This window comes from Arvicanthis niloticus, chromosome 6 (assembly GCF_011762505.2).
Source record: "Arvicanthis niloticus isolate mArvNil1 chromosome 6, mArvNil1.pat.X, whole genome shotgun sequence".
Taxonomy (NCBI): Eukaryota; Metazoa; Chordata; class Mammalia; order Rodentia; family Muridae; genus Arvicanthis; species Arvicanthis niloticus.
The window spans coordinates 17,190,480-17,208,368 of NC_047663.1; the positions used below are offsets into that span (position 1 = coordinate 17,190,480).

Sequence of the window (17,889 nt, forward strand, 5' to 3'; positions counted from 1 at the left end):
AAAGCTACTCTAGTCATAAAGAGAGTTCCAGGATAGCCAGGACAGCCACGGCTACACAGAGAAACCCTGTCTAGAAAAACAAAACAAAAACCAAAACAAAACAGTGAGTGGGCATTGAAGCCTGAAGTTTGCATTGCAGCATACACATAAAAGCAGGCTCAGTGGCACAGCCTGCAGCAATCCTAGTGCTGACAGGAGGTCCTTCAGGGCTTGCCAGCCAGAGTCTAGCTGAAATGGCAAGCTACAGATTTAAAGAGAAACTGTCTACTAAAAATGGGAGGTGTCATGAAGAAGTCAGCCTGTGGCTTCTATATGTATGTGGACACATCTACACTCATACACGTACAAATGTACAAACCACATTCACATTTGGCAGCTATGAGAATGATTCAGCTAAAATCCTTTCAATAGAGACCATGGGAAATGCGTGCTGGGGCGGGCGGATGTGTCAAGGAACTCTCCTACACAATACTTGATAACTGGAGCTTGTCAGAGGTTTCAGCAGGCGACAGAAGACCAGTCCTCTATTCAGGGAAGGCTGTTCTCTTTGATGGTGAAGGAGAAAGGGGACACATGCTTAGCTGACCAGAGTAAACCAATAAACTCTGGTGGTCAATAGGGTGACAGATGGCACAGGCAGGGTGCTCTCATGTCCTAGAGACAACAGCATGGGAACCTATCAAACACCATTTCAACTAAGCCACACCACCAAAGAGACATAAAAAATTATTTTATTTTGGTGTGTATGTCTGAGGACACACAGATGCTATAGCACATGACAGTCCTCTTCTTCCACCATGTGGGTCTTGGGGGCATGAACTCAGGTTGTCATGCTGGGCAGCAAGTGCCTAAACCTGCTGAGCCTTCTTTCTAGTCCCAATAATGGAGATATTAAAAGGTACCCATGACCCAGTACCATGCAATGGAACACAGCATCACTTCTACCCGTGCCCACAGGATTAAGCTGAACCAGCTCTCATGGAAATATGAGGTAGGCTTTCACTATGTAGCCTGGTCTGGCCTTGAATTTAAGGCAGTTCTCCTATCTCAGACTCCCACATGCTAGGATTAGATTAATCTAATACCATGTATCTGGTTCCAGGGCTTATGCTCTGCCACTGAGTCAAATCCACGGTTTTACATTGTAGCTCAGGCTGCCCTTGATCTTACTGGGATCCTTACACCTCAGCTGTCTACCTGCAGGGGCTCCTGCTGTGAGCCATTACACTCGGCCAGGCTTGGTTTTAAATTCTTACCTCTCAAAACAAATGTGTTAGCATACTTTTTACCCTTTCTTATTTTCCTTTTCTTCCCTTCAAGACAGGGTTTCTCTGAAGCTGTGCTTATCTTGGAACTCGATCTGTAGACTAGGCTGGCCCTGAACTCAGAGATCCACCTGTCTCAAGCTTCTGAGTGGCAGGATTAAAGGTGTGGACCACCACTTTGCAATATGGTGGCAGGAGGATCTAAACTTCAAGGTCATTTTTGGTCACAGAGTGAGTTTTCCTATATATAAAACTCTAGTCATTAAAAATTTGAGGGCTGTCAAAAGCACGAGGTATTTGCTGCCAAGCCTGAGTCTGAATTCCAGGCCAACACGTAGGAGAGAACCGACTCCTGCAAGGTGTCCTCTCAGCTCCCCACATTCTCCACAGCATTGCCCCACTAGACAATGATATTAACAATAAAATGAACTCCAGAAAATACGCATTAATGGGTTTTACAAATAAAAGCCACCCTTTGTTTGTTTTTGGAGACAGGGTTTCTCTGTGTAGCACTGGCAGTCCCCAAACTCAGAGATTTGTCTGCCTCTGCCTCCTGAGCGCTGGGATTAAAGGCGTGTGGCATCGTACCTAGCTAAAAACCATAATTGTTAATGTTAACAGAAAATAATTGCTCCTAGGCTCAAACTTTGAGCTACTTGAATCCCCAGACTGCTCACAATCAACAAGGCACCATTTATAGATGTCTTCTTACAAAAGCCTGAATTTATGTCGTGCAGGGAATGGGCACATGCCGGCTGGCGCTGTGCTCAAGAGGCTTTCTGTATTTGCACTGAATCCAGACGCGGTACATGGTCAGCTGTTTCCCGCGATTCACCTGCAAGCGGCGATCCACCAGGCTCTGCACCTTTTCCAGACCCGCAGCAGTGAAGAGTGCATCCAGCTCATCTGGTTTGAAAAGAGCAGATGTTTACAGATGTTCCTCTGGAGAAAGAGCAGTTTGCTAGTGACTGTCCATGTTAAATGGAGCCTTGAGACATTGCAGTCACTGTGCTTTTTTTTTGTTTTGTTTTTTCGAGACAGGGTTTCTCGGTGTAGTCCTGGCTGTCCTGGAACTCGCTCTGTAGACCAGGCTGGCCTCGAACTCAGAAATCCACCTGCCTCTGCCTCCCAAGTGCTGGGATTAAAGGCATGTGCCACCATTGCCCGGCGTCACTGTGCTTTTTAAGAGGCCTTATTATATTAGCCTTGGCCTTTTAAAATGTAGTGACAATTTGGCAATGACAGGTCCAGGTTTGGGGGCCAAAGTCTCTGAGGAAGGCCCACAACAGGGAGGAGTTTTAAAGAAGATGATGCACCCTTCTTTAGGCCTCTCACTGGCCTTAGAACAGCTTGTTAGTAAGCCCCAGGGATCCTGTCTCTGCTCTCCCAGTGCTGGGGTTTCAAGCATATGCTCCCATGCCACTGGTTCAGATTTTTTTTTTTTTTTTTTGTTTTTGTTTTTTCGAGACAGGGTTTCTCTGTGTAGCCCTGGCTGTCCTGGAACTCACTCTGTAGACCAGGCTGGCCTCGAACTCAGAAATCCGCCTGCCTGCCTCTGCCTCCCAAGTGCTGGGATTAAAGGCGTGCGCCACCACCGCCCGGCTACTGGTTCAGATTTTAAAGCCCTGAGGTCTACAGAGTTACATGTGGAACGGGAGAGGTGGCTCAGCAGTTAAGAGCAATGGCTACTCTTCCAGAGGACCCAGATTCAATTTGCAGCACCAGCAAGGTGGCTCAGAGCCACCCACAACTCTAGTTCCAGGACCTCCAACATCCTCCTCTGGTCTCTAAGGGCACTAGGCATGCACATGGTACACAGACATATATGCAGGCAAATATTCAAACACATAAAATAGAAAATAAGTCTTAAAAAAAGTTGTACAGTCAGGTGGTGGTGGTGCACCCCTCTAATCTCAGCACTCAAAAGACAGAGGCAGGCAGATTTCAGAGTTCGAGGCCACTCTGATCTACAGAGTTGAGTTCTAGGACAGCCAGGACTACACCGAGAAACCCTGTTTATGTGCCAAAATATCAAAACCAACCAACCAACCAACCAACCAACCAACCAACCAACCAACCAATCAAAACAAAACCAAAAAAAGTGGGGTGAAAGGAAGTCTACATATATATACTAGTGGTTGGCAGGGGAAGCAGGAGGACTGCAAGCTCACAGTTAGCTTGGGCTACACGGAGAGACTTGGCTTCAAACAAAGCAACCACTCCCTTACGTGCACAAACTGACAGATGCATATGCCAACACATCTTACAGGACAACTTTAAATGCTACGTAGCCAACGTCTCTGAACCCCATGATCTGGTTACAAGACCCACGAGCACACTCTCACACCAAATGTTATATAAACCCTGTTCTCCAAATTTAAAACTATTGGTTAAATAAAGGTGGAGAACAGAGGTAGGCAAGCCTTCAACTACTGGCCTGGGTGGCTGCAGGCAGAGGTGCAGAGAGACAGCAACAGAGACAGAGATAGGGACAAGAACAGGGAGAGAGAGAGAGAAGAGAGAGAGAGGAGAGGGAGAGGAAGGGAGAGGGAGAGGGAGAGGGAGAGGGAGAGGGAGAGGGAGGAGGAGGAGAGGGAGAGGTGGGGGAGATAGGAAGAGAATATGAATGAGAATAGGCGAGGAGAAAGACAAAGAAAGAGAGAGAGAGGAGGAAGCCTCCATGAGAGGAGATGGACCATGAGCACAGGGACAGAAGTGCATCCTGAGGACAGGCTGATGGAACAATGGCAGCCCAGGCTCAAAACAAGTAACTTAGGAAGGGTAGCTGGGATATAGAAAAACAGATTAGGGCTGGAGAGATGGCTCAGCAGTTAACAGCACTGACTGCTCTTCCAGAGGTCCTGAGTTCAATTCCCAGCAACCACATGGTGGCTCACAACCATCTGTAAGAGGGATCTGATGTCCCCTTATAGTGTGTCTGAAGACAGCAACAGTGTACTCATATACATGAAATAAATAAATCTAAACAGAAAGAAAAACAGATTAGGGGTAATTGCCTAGTAATTGTGAATTGTCTAAGCTGATTAAATAAATCAATAGGACTATGTCATGATTACTGGAGGTGGGGGGTGGCGGTTCATATTAAAAACTTATAGAGTTATCAAATACCATTTACAACAAGAAGCATGAGCCAGAGCTGTCTAGGGAAAGTGACAGCTCAGGGTGGCTCAAGGGCAGTGTATGAGGAGAAAGGCAGGAGGGGCAGGTAACCGTCTACTTGACCTGCAGACACTGCCTTTAGCACTAATGAAGATTATCATTTTCATACCTTGTGTGAAGAAGTAAACTCTGGTGCCATCACCTCTCACATAGAAGTTTCCAGATAGACACTGACCTGCAGTTACACAACAAAAATAGATTAATACCCTTGAAAAACAAAAAGAATGACAGGCAGTGGTGGTGCATGCCGTTAATCCCAGCACTTGGGGGCAAGCGGATCTCTGTGAATTTGAGGCTAGCCTGGTCTACATAGAGAGGTCCAGAAAAACTGCATCTTGAAAAACTAAACCAAATGTGATGGTTTGTATATGCTGGGCCCAGGGAGTGGCACTATTAGTAGGTGTGGCCCTGTTGGAGTAGGTGTGTCACTGTGGGTGTGAGCTTTAAGACCCTCATCCTAGCTGCCTGGAAGCCAGTATTCTGCTAGCAGCCTTCAGATAAAGATGTAGAACTCTCAGCTCAGCCTGCACCATGCCTGCCTGGATGCTGCCATGCTCTTGTCCTGAGGATAATGGACTGAACCTCTGAACCTGTAAGCCAGCCCCAATTAAATGCTATCTTTATAAGACTTTTCTTGGTCCTGGTGTCTGTTCACAGCAATAAAACCCAAACTAAGACACCAAACAACAACAAAAAGGATTTATTATTTTTTAAGCTTCTGTATATAAGTTTGTGCCTGAGTGATTTATGTGCACCATGGAGCTCATGGGGTCCCAGGATGTCAGATTCCCTGGAATTGTGAGTTATGGGAAGTTGTGAGCCGTCCAGTGTGGGTGCTTGGAATTGAACCAGGTCCTGTGCAAGAGCAGTAAAGGCTCTTAACTGCTGAGACCTCTCTCCAGTCCTTAAAGTACTTTGAATTCCATCATTTAACACATGTGCAACAGGCTACCTGTGGTGGTTCACACTTATAATCCCAGTATGAGGAGGCCCAGCAAGGAGGACTGGCATTGAGCTTCAGGCCATCTACGACATAGAGTCAGACTCTATCTCAACCCTCCTTATACCCCGACACCAAGCGCATTCCCATCAACAACGGGCATTCGAAAAAATCAGATGTGCCTTTGGGTGGCAGGTGACACTTCAAAGGAACTCAAAACTTCCTACAAAGGAACAGCACTTCAGCAAAGAGCAGCATGGGAAAACAAACTGTCAGTATCCACTAACACGTGTGATTCCGAGCTGAGCTCCGGGCTGCACCACCACCACCCACTCAGCCTACAAATTCTGTTTAAAGAAAAACAAGAATCAGTGAAGCTGACTCTTAACTAAACTGGCCCATGCTGGCCATAAGCACACACCCGTGAGAACTCACACAGTTTTTCTGTGGACAGTCATCCCTTCTGCTCATCCCTCCAGTCTTACAGCCTGCATGTAATCCCTACATGTTCCTAACAGGTCACATATGACAACATGCATTTGCTCCCATTGAACTTTTACTCAAGCGGTCAGGCTTAGAATAATCACCCACACGGGTTTCCTCACCTAGTAACAACAGAAACAGTGTGGACTGCCTTAGTAACAACAGAAACTGTGTGGACTGCCTTAGACCAAGCAGCCCCAGCTTCCAAGGCTTTGTTTATACCTACTTTATGCTGGCACAGTTTCTTCCAAGACTGATAAATTGTAAAAAATATTAGAGTGCTTAAAAAAGGCCACAGACATTTGTATTTTTATCCTAAATGGAGGCGTCTAGCTCTTTGCTTGCACTGGCAGCAATGGGGTTGAGAATAATTATCTTTCTACTTTTATTTCCTTGAACATTTATTTATCGGTCATTTAAATCGAACTGTTCGTTCTTTGGGTGGGTCCTGGATCATCTTCTTATCAAGCTCCTGACAGACCCGAGATAAGCATAAATATTAAGACCTCATCTGCAGTGAACACTGAAAATGTTTCTCACCCTGCCACCCGACTTGACTCATCTGCAGTGAACACTGAAAATGTTTCTCACCCTGCCACCCGACTTGACTTTTAGTGCTGAGAGCACTGCACATGCTAGGAAGTGCACCAATCTGAGCTGAACTCCCAGGCCTCAGCTCACTTACAACATTCTTGCAGCCCAGAGGACAACCAGAGGCTTCGATATGTCAGGCAACGGTTCTGCCACTGAGCTATGTACCTAAGCTCTTCATTTTTTTAAATTAATTTCTTTCTTTAACTTTTAAAAAAGATTTGTTCATTTATGCACGAGTGCTCTGTCTGCATGTACACTTGCAGCCAGATGAGAACATCAGACCCCATTACAGACGGCTATGAGCCACCATGTGGGTGCTGGGAATTGAACTCAAAACCTCTGAGTGAGCAGCCAGTGCTCTAAACCACTGAGCCATCTCTCCAGCCCTTATCCCCTTCATGTTACTTTCCTTAAACTTCTGATAAGGCCTAGAACTCATAAAAATTGCTTCTCTTTTTATATTTTTCCTTTAAAATTATTTATTTTCCATTAATTATTTATTCACCTTACATCCTGATCGCAGCCCCCCCAAATATTTACTTTTATATGTCTATGGGTATTTTGTCTGCACATCTGTACAGTGTGCATGCAGTATCCTTGGAGGCCAAAACTACTGGGCATCAGAAATCTGAGAACTAGTTTTTTTTTTTTTTTGGTTTTTCGAGACAGGGTTTCTCTGTGTAGCCCTGGCTGTCCTGGAACTCACTCTGTAGACCAGGCTGGCCTCGAACTCAGAAATCCGCCTGCCTCTGCCTCCCAAGTGCTGGGATTAAAGGCGTGCACCACCACCGGCCAGCAGAACTAGTTTTAGACAGCTGTTGGCCACCATATAGGTGCTGGAAATCAAACCTGGGTCCTCTGAAAGAGTAGTCAGTGCTCTAACCATTAAGCCAATTCTCTAGCCCCTTTTTGTGTTTTATAAAAAAATATTTTATGTGCCTAAGTGTGTGCCTGACTCTATGTATGGGTTCCACATGCATGCAGGAACTTGTGGTGTGAGAAGAGGGCATGTAACCCCCAAGAACTGCCACATGGGTGCTAGGACCAAATCCAGTTCCAGGTCCTCTGCAAAAACAAGCCTTAACTGCTGAGCCATCTGTCTAGCCCTTTTGTTCTTTAAGAGATAATATCAAACAAAGGAACAAACAAACCCCTAACCTTTCTGCTGTTAGTGTCAATGTAGGTCTAGTTTGGTTGGCAGACTGATTTTTTTTTTTTAAACAAAACTGGCAAAATACCTTTGGAAAACAAATTATTTGAGACAGGGTCCTAGGTAGCCCCTGGTGGCTTGCTATGTATCTGAAGATGATCTTGAACAACTGACTCTCCTGCCTCTACCTTCTAAGCACTGAGTCATAGGTGTACACACACCTAGTTTTATGTCATCTGGGGGATAAAAACCAGGGCTTTATGTATCCAAGTAGGCGCTTGTGCTGGCTGGTTTTGTGTCAGTTTGACACAAGCTATAAAGACATTTGAGAGGAGGAGCCTCAACTAAGAAAATGCCTCCATAAGATCAGGCTATAGGCAAGCTTGCCGAGGTGGTTCACTCCTTCAGTCCGAGCACTCGGGAGGCAGAGGCAGAGGCAGGAGGATCTCTGTGAATCTGAGGCCAGCCTGGTCTACAGAGTGAGTTCCAGGATAGTCAAAGCTACACAGAGAAAACCTGTCCTGAAAAACCAAAAAAAGTTTAGGTTCTAGGCAAGCCTTTAGGACAGTTTCTTAATTAGTAAATGACAGGTGAGGTGCAGGGGGTGGCAGCTCACTGTGGGCTGGTAGTCCTAGGATCAGTAAGAAGGCCGGCTGTGCAGGCCAGTAAACAGCACTTCTCGATGGCGTATGCATCAGCTCCTGTCTCCAGGTTTCTGCCTGCTGAGTCCCTGTCCTGACTTCCTTCAGTGAGGGCTATGATGTGGAAACGTAAGCCAAGTTAACCTTTTCTTCCCCAAGCTGCTTCTGATCACGTTTTATCACAGCAACTGTAACCGTAACCAAGACAGCACCCAACCAAATGAGCTACTGTGCCTCAGCCCCAAATTATACACACAAACACATTTTCTGTAGACAATATGGTACTGTATAGTCCTGGCTGACTTGGAATTACTGTGCAAACCACTAGGCTTGACTTGAACACAGAGATCAGCCTCTGCTTCCTGAGTGCTGATACCAATTTTTTTTTTTTTTTTTTTTGTATTTTGCTTATATGTATGCATCTGTACCTCATGCATGCCCAGTGCCTGTTTAGGCTAGAAAAGGGCAACAGATTCCCTGGAACTGGAGTGACAGACAGTTGAGACCCACCATCTGGATGTTGGAAACGGAATCCGGGTTCTCTCCAAGGACAGACAGTACTCTTAACCACTGATTCGTCTCTCAGACTCTCACCTTTTTTAAACCGAAGTTGAGCCATGTCATAGCGGCCATAGTCTCGAAGAAGCATCACTCCTCCAGGCTTCAGGAGTCTGCTCAGCTTGCTGATAGCTTTCTGCATCCTGCAGGGCAGTAGGGAATGAGGTGATGGAGTTCCCTGCTCCTACAGCAAACCCCCAGGACAATGTACTTCCTAACTCTGATACTAAAAGCCAGCCTGTGTCTCTCATGTTGGTGGACACACCGGCTCACTTCCTGGAGGTCCTGTGATCATCACCCTTGCCACAAGTTCCTGTAGCTCCAGGAGCCCTGAACACACAGTGTTTCTGTGGCTTGTGTTTTAGAATGAAGTTGGCGTTTAGGCCTTCAGCAAGGGGGCACAACAGAGCCTGAGCAAAGCCTCTCATTCCATGGTCAGGGTGAACAGAGAGGAAGAGGAAGGGCACAGACGCCCACTGTCCCCTTCCAGGGCACCCACACTCTATCAACTGTGAAGTTCAAGCTGCTGGTGGGATGGTTCGTGCCTGCAGTCTCAGCCCTTGGAAGGGGTAGAGGGATTCCTTTGTGCAATCTATGGAAGTTTCACCTGTTAGTAAAAAGCCTTTGGCCAACGAGCTGCGGAGGGATTAGGAAGATCAGAATCTGGGACATCCGCCAGAAACAGATTGGATTTCTAGGGCAGAGACAGGCTTGGGGAAGATTTGCCCCTCGACAGAGAAAAGGACAGTCATAAGAAACTGAGGATCATGTAACCAGCCACGTAACAGAACACAGAATAAAACAAATGGATAATTAACATATGAGCTAGCGGGGACAGAGACAAAGCTACTGGCCTCAGCATTTACTCATATATTGAAGTCTAGGGTTGTTGTTTTGGGCAATTTATGCGTGGGAAGGAAAGCTCACAGTTACAGGGAGGCTGAGGCAGGAGGATTTTGAGTCAATGGCCAGCTCAGGTAACTTAGTTAGACCCTGTCTAAAAATAAAAAACAAAAACAACCCTAAAAACCGTACACATAAAAGCCCCCAGCTTACATGGTGCTGTAAGCAGCAGGCAGACGAGCACCGCCAGGGAAGCTTCTCATCTGGGCCCCTGCTTTACTTCAGAGGCCCACAGGTTCAAAGCATGGCTTCTCTGTACTACTGGAAGGTGGTAAAAACTCAAAGGGTAGAACCTTTAGGCTATTGGGAAGTATGTGTGGGTGACAGTGAGATTCTGTTCCCTTCTCCTTCTTCTCTTTTTACCCTGAGCATGGGATGAGAGGTTTTGCTGTTTCTGATGTGCCACCTTGCTGAAGGCCTAAAAACTGGCTGTGTTCCAAAAACAAACACACAAACAAACACACAAATAAAAACAAAAACCCAAAACACCCAACAACAACAAAAAACAACCAATCAATCAACAACAACAACAAAAAAAAAAAAAAAAAAAAAAACCCAAAACCAACCAACCAACCACCAAAACAACAAAAAAAAAGCAAACCCACCACCACCAAAACAAACAGACAACCAACCAACAAGGCAATGTAACCTTTCCTCTCTATGCATAAATGCTCACGTGGCCCTCTCCAAGAGTCTGGCACAGGGTTAGGATCTACAGCGCCTGAAGCACATACTCTATACAAAACACTTCACCCAGCTTAGAGTTCCCTTTATGTCAACCTCATCTTATGGAATGCTGTTATTTCAGTTTTCCTAAAAATGTAAGCACCAGAGAACACAATCTGGTCAGTATAGATTTCGGGGTGTTATAAATTTTGATTTATTTCAAGCACTTAGAAGGCCAACAATGAGACGGCCATCTTAACTCTGAAGCAGCACGTGCTGAGTGGACTAAGTGGAAATCTGCCCACAATTTTCAGACTTAGGTCCCACAAAGAAAGCAAGAACCAGTCCCCAGGCAGCAGGAACCAGTCCCCAGGCAGCAGGCAGAGGGTTAACGGCTGAGACAGAGGTATACATCAATATACAATAGTCATGTGGCTTTCCAGGTCTACTTGACACAATAAAACCCTTTGTCTTTAGGGCGTAAGCAGAATTTAAGGTCTTCAATTACAGCTTTATCTTAGGCTATTAGTTAAGAGACCTTACACTTACTTGTCCGGAACAATCGCTGAAAGAACAAATATAAGAACGATGACATCAAGACTGTCCTCAGGCACTGGGTAACTCTCATCTTCATCACAGAGATCATGAACAAAGGCAAAACAGCGCGAAGGGTCATATTCTGAATTTGCCTGCAGAGGAGGAGTGACAAATAGGTCAGCAGACATGAACACAGGATAAAGAAAGGCTTACCCTGTTTTAAATGCCAGTACTGTTACTCCCACCAGAAGGATTTACTTCTGGTCATCAGAAAGGGTGAAATTCTAGCACTTTTTGGAAAGTGAAGACAGGAGGATCAGGAAGATTACACAGCAAAAGTTCAAGGTCAGTATGAGGCACATAAGACCACGTCTCAAAAATAAACAAAAAAAATGTTTGCAGATGGGGCTGGAGAGATGTCTCAGCAGTTAAGAGCTCATGTTAACATCATATTGTTACTGCAGGTCTGATTGTCAGCATTCACATCAGGAAGCTCGTAACTGCACAGAGAATCCAATCCCTCTGACACACACACACACACACACACACACACACACACACACACACACACACACACGACCCTGACTGAGTCCCAGCTAAGTGCTGGGTTCAGCGTCTGGCCCTGCCCAGCAAGCGGCTGCACTCACTATCTAAACTTTCAGGCCACAGTAAGAGTTAGTGAGCCTGGGTCGTAGAAGAGCTTCTTGTCCTTCAGTTAGAAGACATTACAGCAGCCACTGTACTTACCTTGAGCAGTTCAATTGCTGTGGCAGAAAAGTCACAACAGTAAACGAAGAGGTTTGGGTTACTGAAACAGGCAGAAAAAAGCAACAATTAGGAGACAAACTGAATTATGTCTGTTCTCTTTGTAGAGTTGCAGTCAAATGACAAAGAATTCCACTCATCCAAATAAACTGTACTTGTTAAGTCACAATACCCAACATTCTGGTTAAAATTCTGTGATTTTTATCTTTTTAAGGTCAAGTGGATATGGCTAATATTAAATTTATTAAGTAAGAAAGCCCGGCACTTCTAAGCCAGCATTACATCACTAGGTGGGTTCCAGTCATCTTAAATGGCGCAGCCAAAGTGGTTAAGGGCTCTTGCTGCACAATCTGAGAACACACATAATTCTCGAGATTCAGACACACTCTTGTCTGAAGTGACTTATGGAAAATGTGACATACTCCAAGACTTGTCAGATTCTTTAAAATAAGTCTTCTGGCAATAACCTTTGACCTTCTGCTTCTGTAGGGTCTCCTGACCCTCTCTCACCTCCATGGGATGAACCTGAGCACAGAGTTCACCCTGTCTATCTTCTCACCTGGATGTTTGCTCTTTGTATCCTTACAATCCCTATCATAATGAACAGTAAAACCAGCTAAAAACACGAGGAGATTGAAGACTCCCGGCTTACAGCACACTGGAAGTGTGGGGGCCTGTGCCTGCAGCTAGAATCTGAAGTGGGAGAGGTCTTGTAAGACTTTAATCTGTAGGGTTTGATGATGACCCTAGCCAGACAGTACTGGAACCGAACTGAAGGACACCTGGACTTCAGGTACTGATCACCTGCTTACAGTGGGGAGAACCTCACAGTACTGCTGTCACTGCTGTGTGTACTGAAGCAGATTTTCAGGAGAACTGGAGACAATGCCCTGTAGGCCAGCTGTCCCACCTTGATGGTGTACGTACCTTGGTGGTGTACGAATTAACAACCTAACAATATTCTCACAGAGCTTACAAGAGAAACAAAGCACAGAGGTCTCTCAGGCACTTCAGAGAGGGCATCACACATTAGTGCTGTGGCTGGTGTTAACTCTAACTTTCTGACTAAATGAATGCTGCTCCTAAATGGGTGTCTAAATCCTGAGTAACTCACGCTCCCAGGAGAAACCCGCCCCTTTCCCTTTGCTGTCCTGGAGACCTGACAACATACTTACTTGTTAGTTTGCAAAATTGGAAAGACTGTGTTTCCTACACCACAACCAACCTGCAACAGAAAGGAACCATTAGTCCCTGAAGTTACTAACCTTTTCCCTGCCATTCTTTTCCTTTTTTTTCTTAACAGGGTCCAGGATGGTCTGAACTTATGGTTTTCAAGCCTCAGCTTCCTGAGTGCTGAGATTACAGGCACTGTCATGCCCAGCTTGTAAGAATTGTTCTAGGAAAGGTATAATGACCTGAACTAAATAGGACTCATGGCATTTCCTGATCTCTCATGAACTCTAATTAAAGAGACTTAGTAAAAGACAAGGACTCCGGGTTTCACTTGCTGAAGAAAGCTGGTCTAAAAAAAGGGCACAAGCTACTTTACTTTCTGAGTTCTAGCAAAAAGCCCTGTGGATACAGTACTTTCCTGATGAGTTTCACTACACCATTATTAGACAGACAGACGGCAGGCAAGGTCTCTGGGATCTTTACGGCCAGCGTAGATAAACAGGGAGGTTCAACATGACTAAACAGCCAGCGTTGGGACCCTGAGTGGTAATGATTAATTCAATCCCATGTGTACAATAAAGCATCCATAAATCTCTTTGAGGAATAAAGAAGCTGAATAAAGATCAAACATGAATACTCTTTGTACAGTACATTGACACCTTCTATAAAGACAGGGTCTACAAACTGACTGAGAAAACGCAGACTATGATAAGGGTAAGGGGTCTGGTTTGGCCACCATGCTATAAACCACTTCTGCTCCCAACCTTCTGAGCAAGTAGTAAGTCCTGCATCCCTTCCTTTGAAGGAACAACTCTGAGTGCTAACCTCCCAGGTTCCCCTTATCTGTGAGAATCAGGACCCCCTTCTCTCCTACAGCAGGCTCAGCGGAAACACTTACACTGTGACACTGTGCTAAGTACGGTGTGCTTTCTGCAGCAACAAACACTGTAAACAGCTATGGAGGGCTACTTGGCAGACAGACGGCTTAGCCATTCTGCATGCATTACCTCAGAGTTCCTTAGAGTGAGACCAAGCTCTCCTTTACTCTAGGAGTGACAGGAGCTTCCGTAGTGTCTCACAGGAGGCGACAAGGGTCAGCTGAGTGGTAAAGAACTCCTCTAACTTGTCTCAGGCCTTTGATTCGATTTCTAGCCCTGCTGCCCCCCATGGCACTGGACTTAATTCCAAGTTTTACTAGCTCTAGAATTAACTTCCAGTGAAGTTGGTAGACCCTTATTTATGAATTTCTCTGATGGCACCTGCCTAGGCATTTTCTCAGTTCACAAACAAACAAACAAATGGTGATGATTCCAGGCTGATATGATGATGCTCAAATCTAGCCAAGTTCATCAGACAGAAGACACTCTAGGTCAGCCTTTCTAGTCTATCTGCATGTAAAATGTGACATCTTCACTAACTTCATTATTAGGAAAATAAAGTTACCTCAAGTATTCTGTAGGTGGCAGAGGAGCCAGGAAATTCATCAGCACGAATTTGTAGGTGACTGAGCCTCTGAGTCACTGGCTCTTCCACGGGAGGCACCCGGGTCTCACATCCACGGCAGGTACAAGAACACTTGTGCTGTCCTGCTGTCCAGCCAGGTCCATCCTGACAGACTTCACTCCTCTGCTTTCCCGAGGGTAAATCCGTCAGGTGATCGTGGCTAGGTGCCAGTTCAGGGAACTCAGTAAAAAGCCAGTGTCTATCCTTGAAAAACCCATTTTCATGGATTTTGTAAAAGTCATCCCAGTATTTATGAGCATTGACTTCATAATCAACTGTAAACATTTAAGAAGGAATTTTAAATCAGTCTTAAATATTTTATTTACATCCAATGTCAACTATCCTGCGTCACCAAATGTCATTTTATTCCAGAAGTATGCTTGAGAGCAGGCATAGACTTAGAACTGGACACCTTTGCAGGTAATCAATCTTGCTATCTACCTTACATTAGTATCAGCCACTTTTCATCCCCAGGGAGCCCAGCTAGTACCATCAGACAAGGAGTTAGCTACTCTTCATTTTCTTCACACAGCTTTGGATGGCCTTCGACTACAGGATAATTATGAAATTAAGCAAACCCCTAGCACCGCTCACAAGTAAAGACCTAATTATTCTTAGTTTCAAGGTTCGATTTATCAGGGACAGACAGGTTCTTTGGTATCTGTGGTAATTATTTTCCCTTGTAAGTCTTTCTATTTACAAGCTAAATGTCTCAGGTTCTTTGGATGTTTGTATTCAGTGACTGTCACCATAAAGTTCTCTCTTCAGAAGGCGTGTCCCTGCTTCTTTAGAACATGGGGCCAGGCATGAAGTCAAGATTATTAACAAATACTAAATAAATAATAAAATAAATAACCAGGAAACAAACAAAACTAGACAATGGGAAACTGCTTTCCAGAAGCAAGACGAGTTTCAATTAATCAGGAGACTGACAGGGGCTCTTTTTCTGCTTTTGCCAACACAAAGACCTGGACTAGAATTGAATGAAAGAATGGAAACCTGAGAACCCACCACTGACTGCTTACCTCTAGGCAAAGCACTTAAGTCCCTGTGGTCCAAGTTTAATTTTTTTGGAGACTAGGTCACCCTATGCTGCCCAGGATGGCCTCCAATTCAGTGATCCTTCTGTCTCAGCCTCCCACGTAGCTGACTCTACAGGTATACACCACTGCACTTGGGCTAACTGGTCCTTTAACTGTAAAAAGAGGATATTGGGCTATATGACTTTCAAAATCCCTTTCAACTCTATGTTGCTTCATCTAGTCTTATCTAACAATGCGGGCAGGATGCCTACTTTGTAACCGGAATACACACATACGTACCTACGAACTTATGTACATGTATATTTATTTTTGAGACAAGATCTCATGCAGCCCAGGCTGGATTGAAACTTCATGTAGCAAGGATGAGCTTGACCCCAATCAACCTCTTGCCTCTTCCTCCTAAGAGATTACACCTCTAGGTACATGCCTGGTCAGTACTGTGAACTCAGTACTATATAGAAACTTTATCAGTGCTTATTATCTTAACCGATGAGCCATCTCTCCAATCCCTGGTGCCTACTATCTTAAAGTTCTAGGTTTACTTTCAAATGCCTCTCAGAAACAGGGCCAACCAGTTCTAATTTTCATCTTTAGAGTACTTTACAAAGAAATTACTCTTGTCTTCAAGAAGGACCTCTTTTTCTTTTCGCAGACTCATCTCCACTCTGCTGCACACATCTTTTTTTGATAGAAGTCCCAAATCTCCAAACCCACCACCTCAAGAAAAGATGTATGATCCAATCATCCTCTCCTCCAACAGTGGTTAGGATCTGATCTGACCACATCAATCTAGGTCTGATGGAAAGTCCCCAGAAGAACAGAGACTGTAGAAACTACCCTAAGGTGATGGGACAACGTTTTACGGCTGTCACAGGCCAGCCACATCAACACGACACTCGTAGAACTAGAGAATAAAATATTCAACACAGATTCCTTCAAGATTTTGTCAGAAGGCAGCCCCTTTGCCTCCTAGCTCGTCCTCTCCCCGACCCCGTTCTATAAAGGAGTTTTTCCTCAGGCCAGTAAGAAATGATCCCGGTGCCCGCTTTCTCTTGCCCTCTTGAGCAGGCGCGTCCCGCCTGCCGGCTGTGGACAAAACAGCGCACCTTGCTTCTCCGGGCACACCAGCTCGGAACTGTTCTCCTGCACTTTCCTCTCCGCCGCCGCGGCCTGCTCCTCTGACCACTTCACGTTGTCCCTGTGAAAACCAAACGGGCAGCTTAAGACCCACACGTCCCAGCCGCGGGCCGGGCGAGTCCCGGAGCCGGGAACGCTTCAGCTACCGCCGCGGGAAGAGAGCGGGCGGGCAGGGCTTTTCTCCAAGGGCTCCGGGTTGGCGATAGCTGGCGAGGCGCAGGGCAGTTACCAGGCATTGTGGTGGAAGACGCGCGCCGGGTCGCTCAGGAACCGGCTCCCGAACTGCGGTCTCTTTCCGTCCTCAGTCTCCGGCACACCTTCAGGAAGGGAGGCCGCCATGACACCGGAGACGGAAACGCCCCCTTTTCCATAATGCGAGAACTTCCTGTGTGCCACGCCCCTTTCGGAAGTAGCGGCGTCTGGGCCGGAACCTGAGAGACGAGGCGGGGCGGGGCGGGGCGGGGGGGGGGGGGGCGGGGCGGGGCGACTTCCACGTGACTGGGAGCTGGTGAAGAGACGAGTTAAGCGAGTCTTTTTTTTTTCTGAGGAGACGCAGATGGAAGTGCGGCACCGGGAGGACGTATGAGACTAGGCTCCCTAGGTTCCCTCCAGGAAAAGCTTTGACTAGCAGACCGTGAAGAGACGTGGGTATCAGATCACAGTCGGCCGGGAGGCGACGCGTGGGTTTTGAGTGCATGAAGCTTCCGTGTTAAATGACACGATCGACCACACCTCCTTGAAAAGCCAGGCTCAGCTGGCACAATAAAAATTAAAATACGTTCATATACAGAGTTTGTAATATGTATATATATTCGATTTATTTAAATGTATACAATATACATTTATATATTATACATAGATGTATAGATATTTTAAAGCTAATGTTAAGCCATTGGCATATAATTTATAATTGTACATTTTCAGCCTCATATTTTTTAAAAAAATTTTCTCCATTATGTGTAGTGAATGGACTGTGCACAACATGCATGCAATACCCATGGGGCCAGAAGAGGGCACCAGATCCCATTGAACTGGAGTTACAGATGCTTGTGAACCAATGTGTGGGTGCTAGGAATCAAAACCTGGGTCCTCTAGAAGAGTAGCCAGTGCCCTTAATTATACGGCTCCCCAGGCCCTACAATTCTTATTCCTAAATTATTACTATCTATCTCTATCTATCTATCTATCTATCTATCTATCTATCTATCTATCTATCTATCTAGGCTCTTCTGGAACTCTGTAGACCAGGCTGGCCTTGAACTCGGGTCTTCCTGCATCTGCCTCCCTGGTGCTGGGATAAAGGTCATGTGCAACTATGCCTAGCTACAATTTGACTTTTTTTTTTTTTTTT

The 17,889-nt window shown here is 45.6% G+C and overlaps 1 protein-coding gene across 1 annotated transcript; it reads right to left on the reverse strand.

The window, feature by feature from the left end:
* Window positions 1-713: 713 nt before the first annotated feature.
* Mettl2a (methyltransferase 2A, tRNA N3-cytidine) lies at window positions 714-16,924 on the reverse strand. Its single transcript, XM_034507972.2, has 9 exons — window positions 16,768-16,924; window positions 16,508-16,599; window positions 14,299-14,633; window positions 12,858-12,907; window positions 11,665-11,725; window positions 10,930-11,069; window positions 8,848-8,954; window positions 4,555-4,620; window positions 714-2,171 (listed from the first exon to the last, which is right to left on the reverse strand). Exons 1-9 carry the CDS (start codon window positions 16,875-16,877, stop codon window positions 1,990-1,992), a joined length of 1,143 nt encoding a protein of 380 aa, XP_034363863.1. The 5' UTR covers window positions 16,878-16,924; the 3' UTR covers window positions 714-1,989.
* Between the last annotated feature and the right edge of the window lie 965 nt (window positions 16,925-17,889).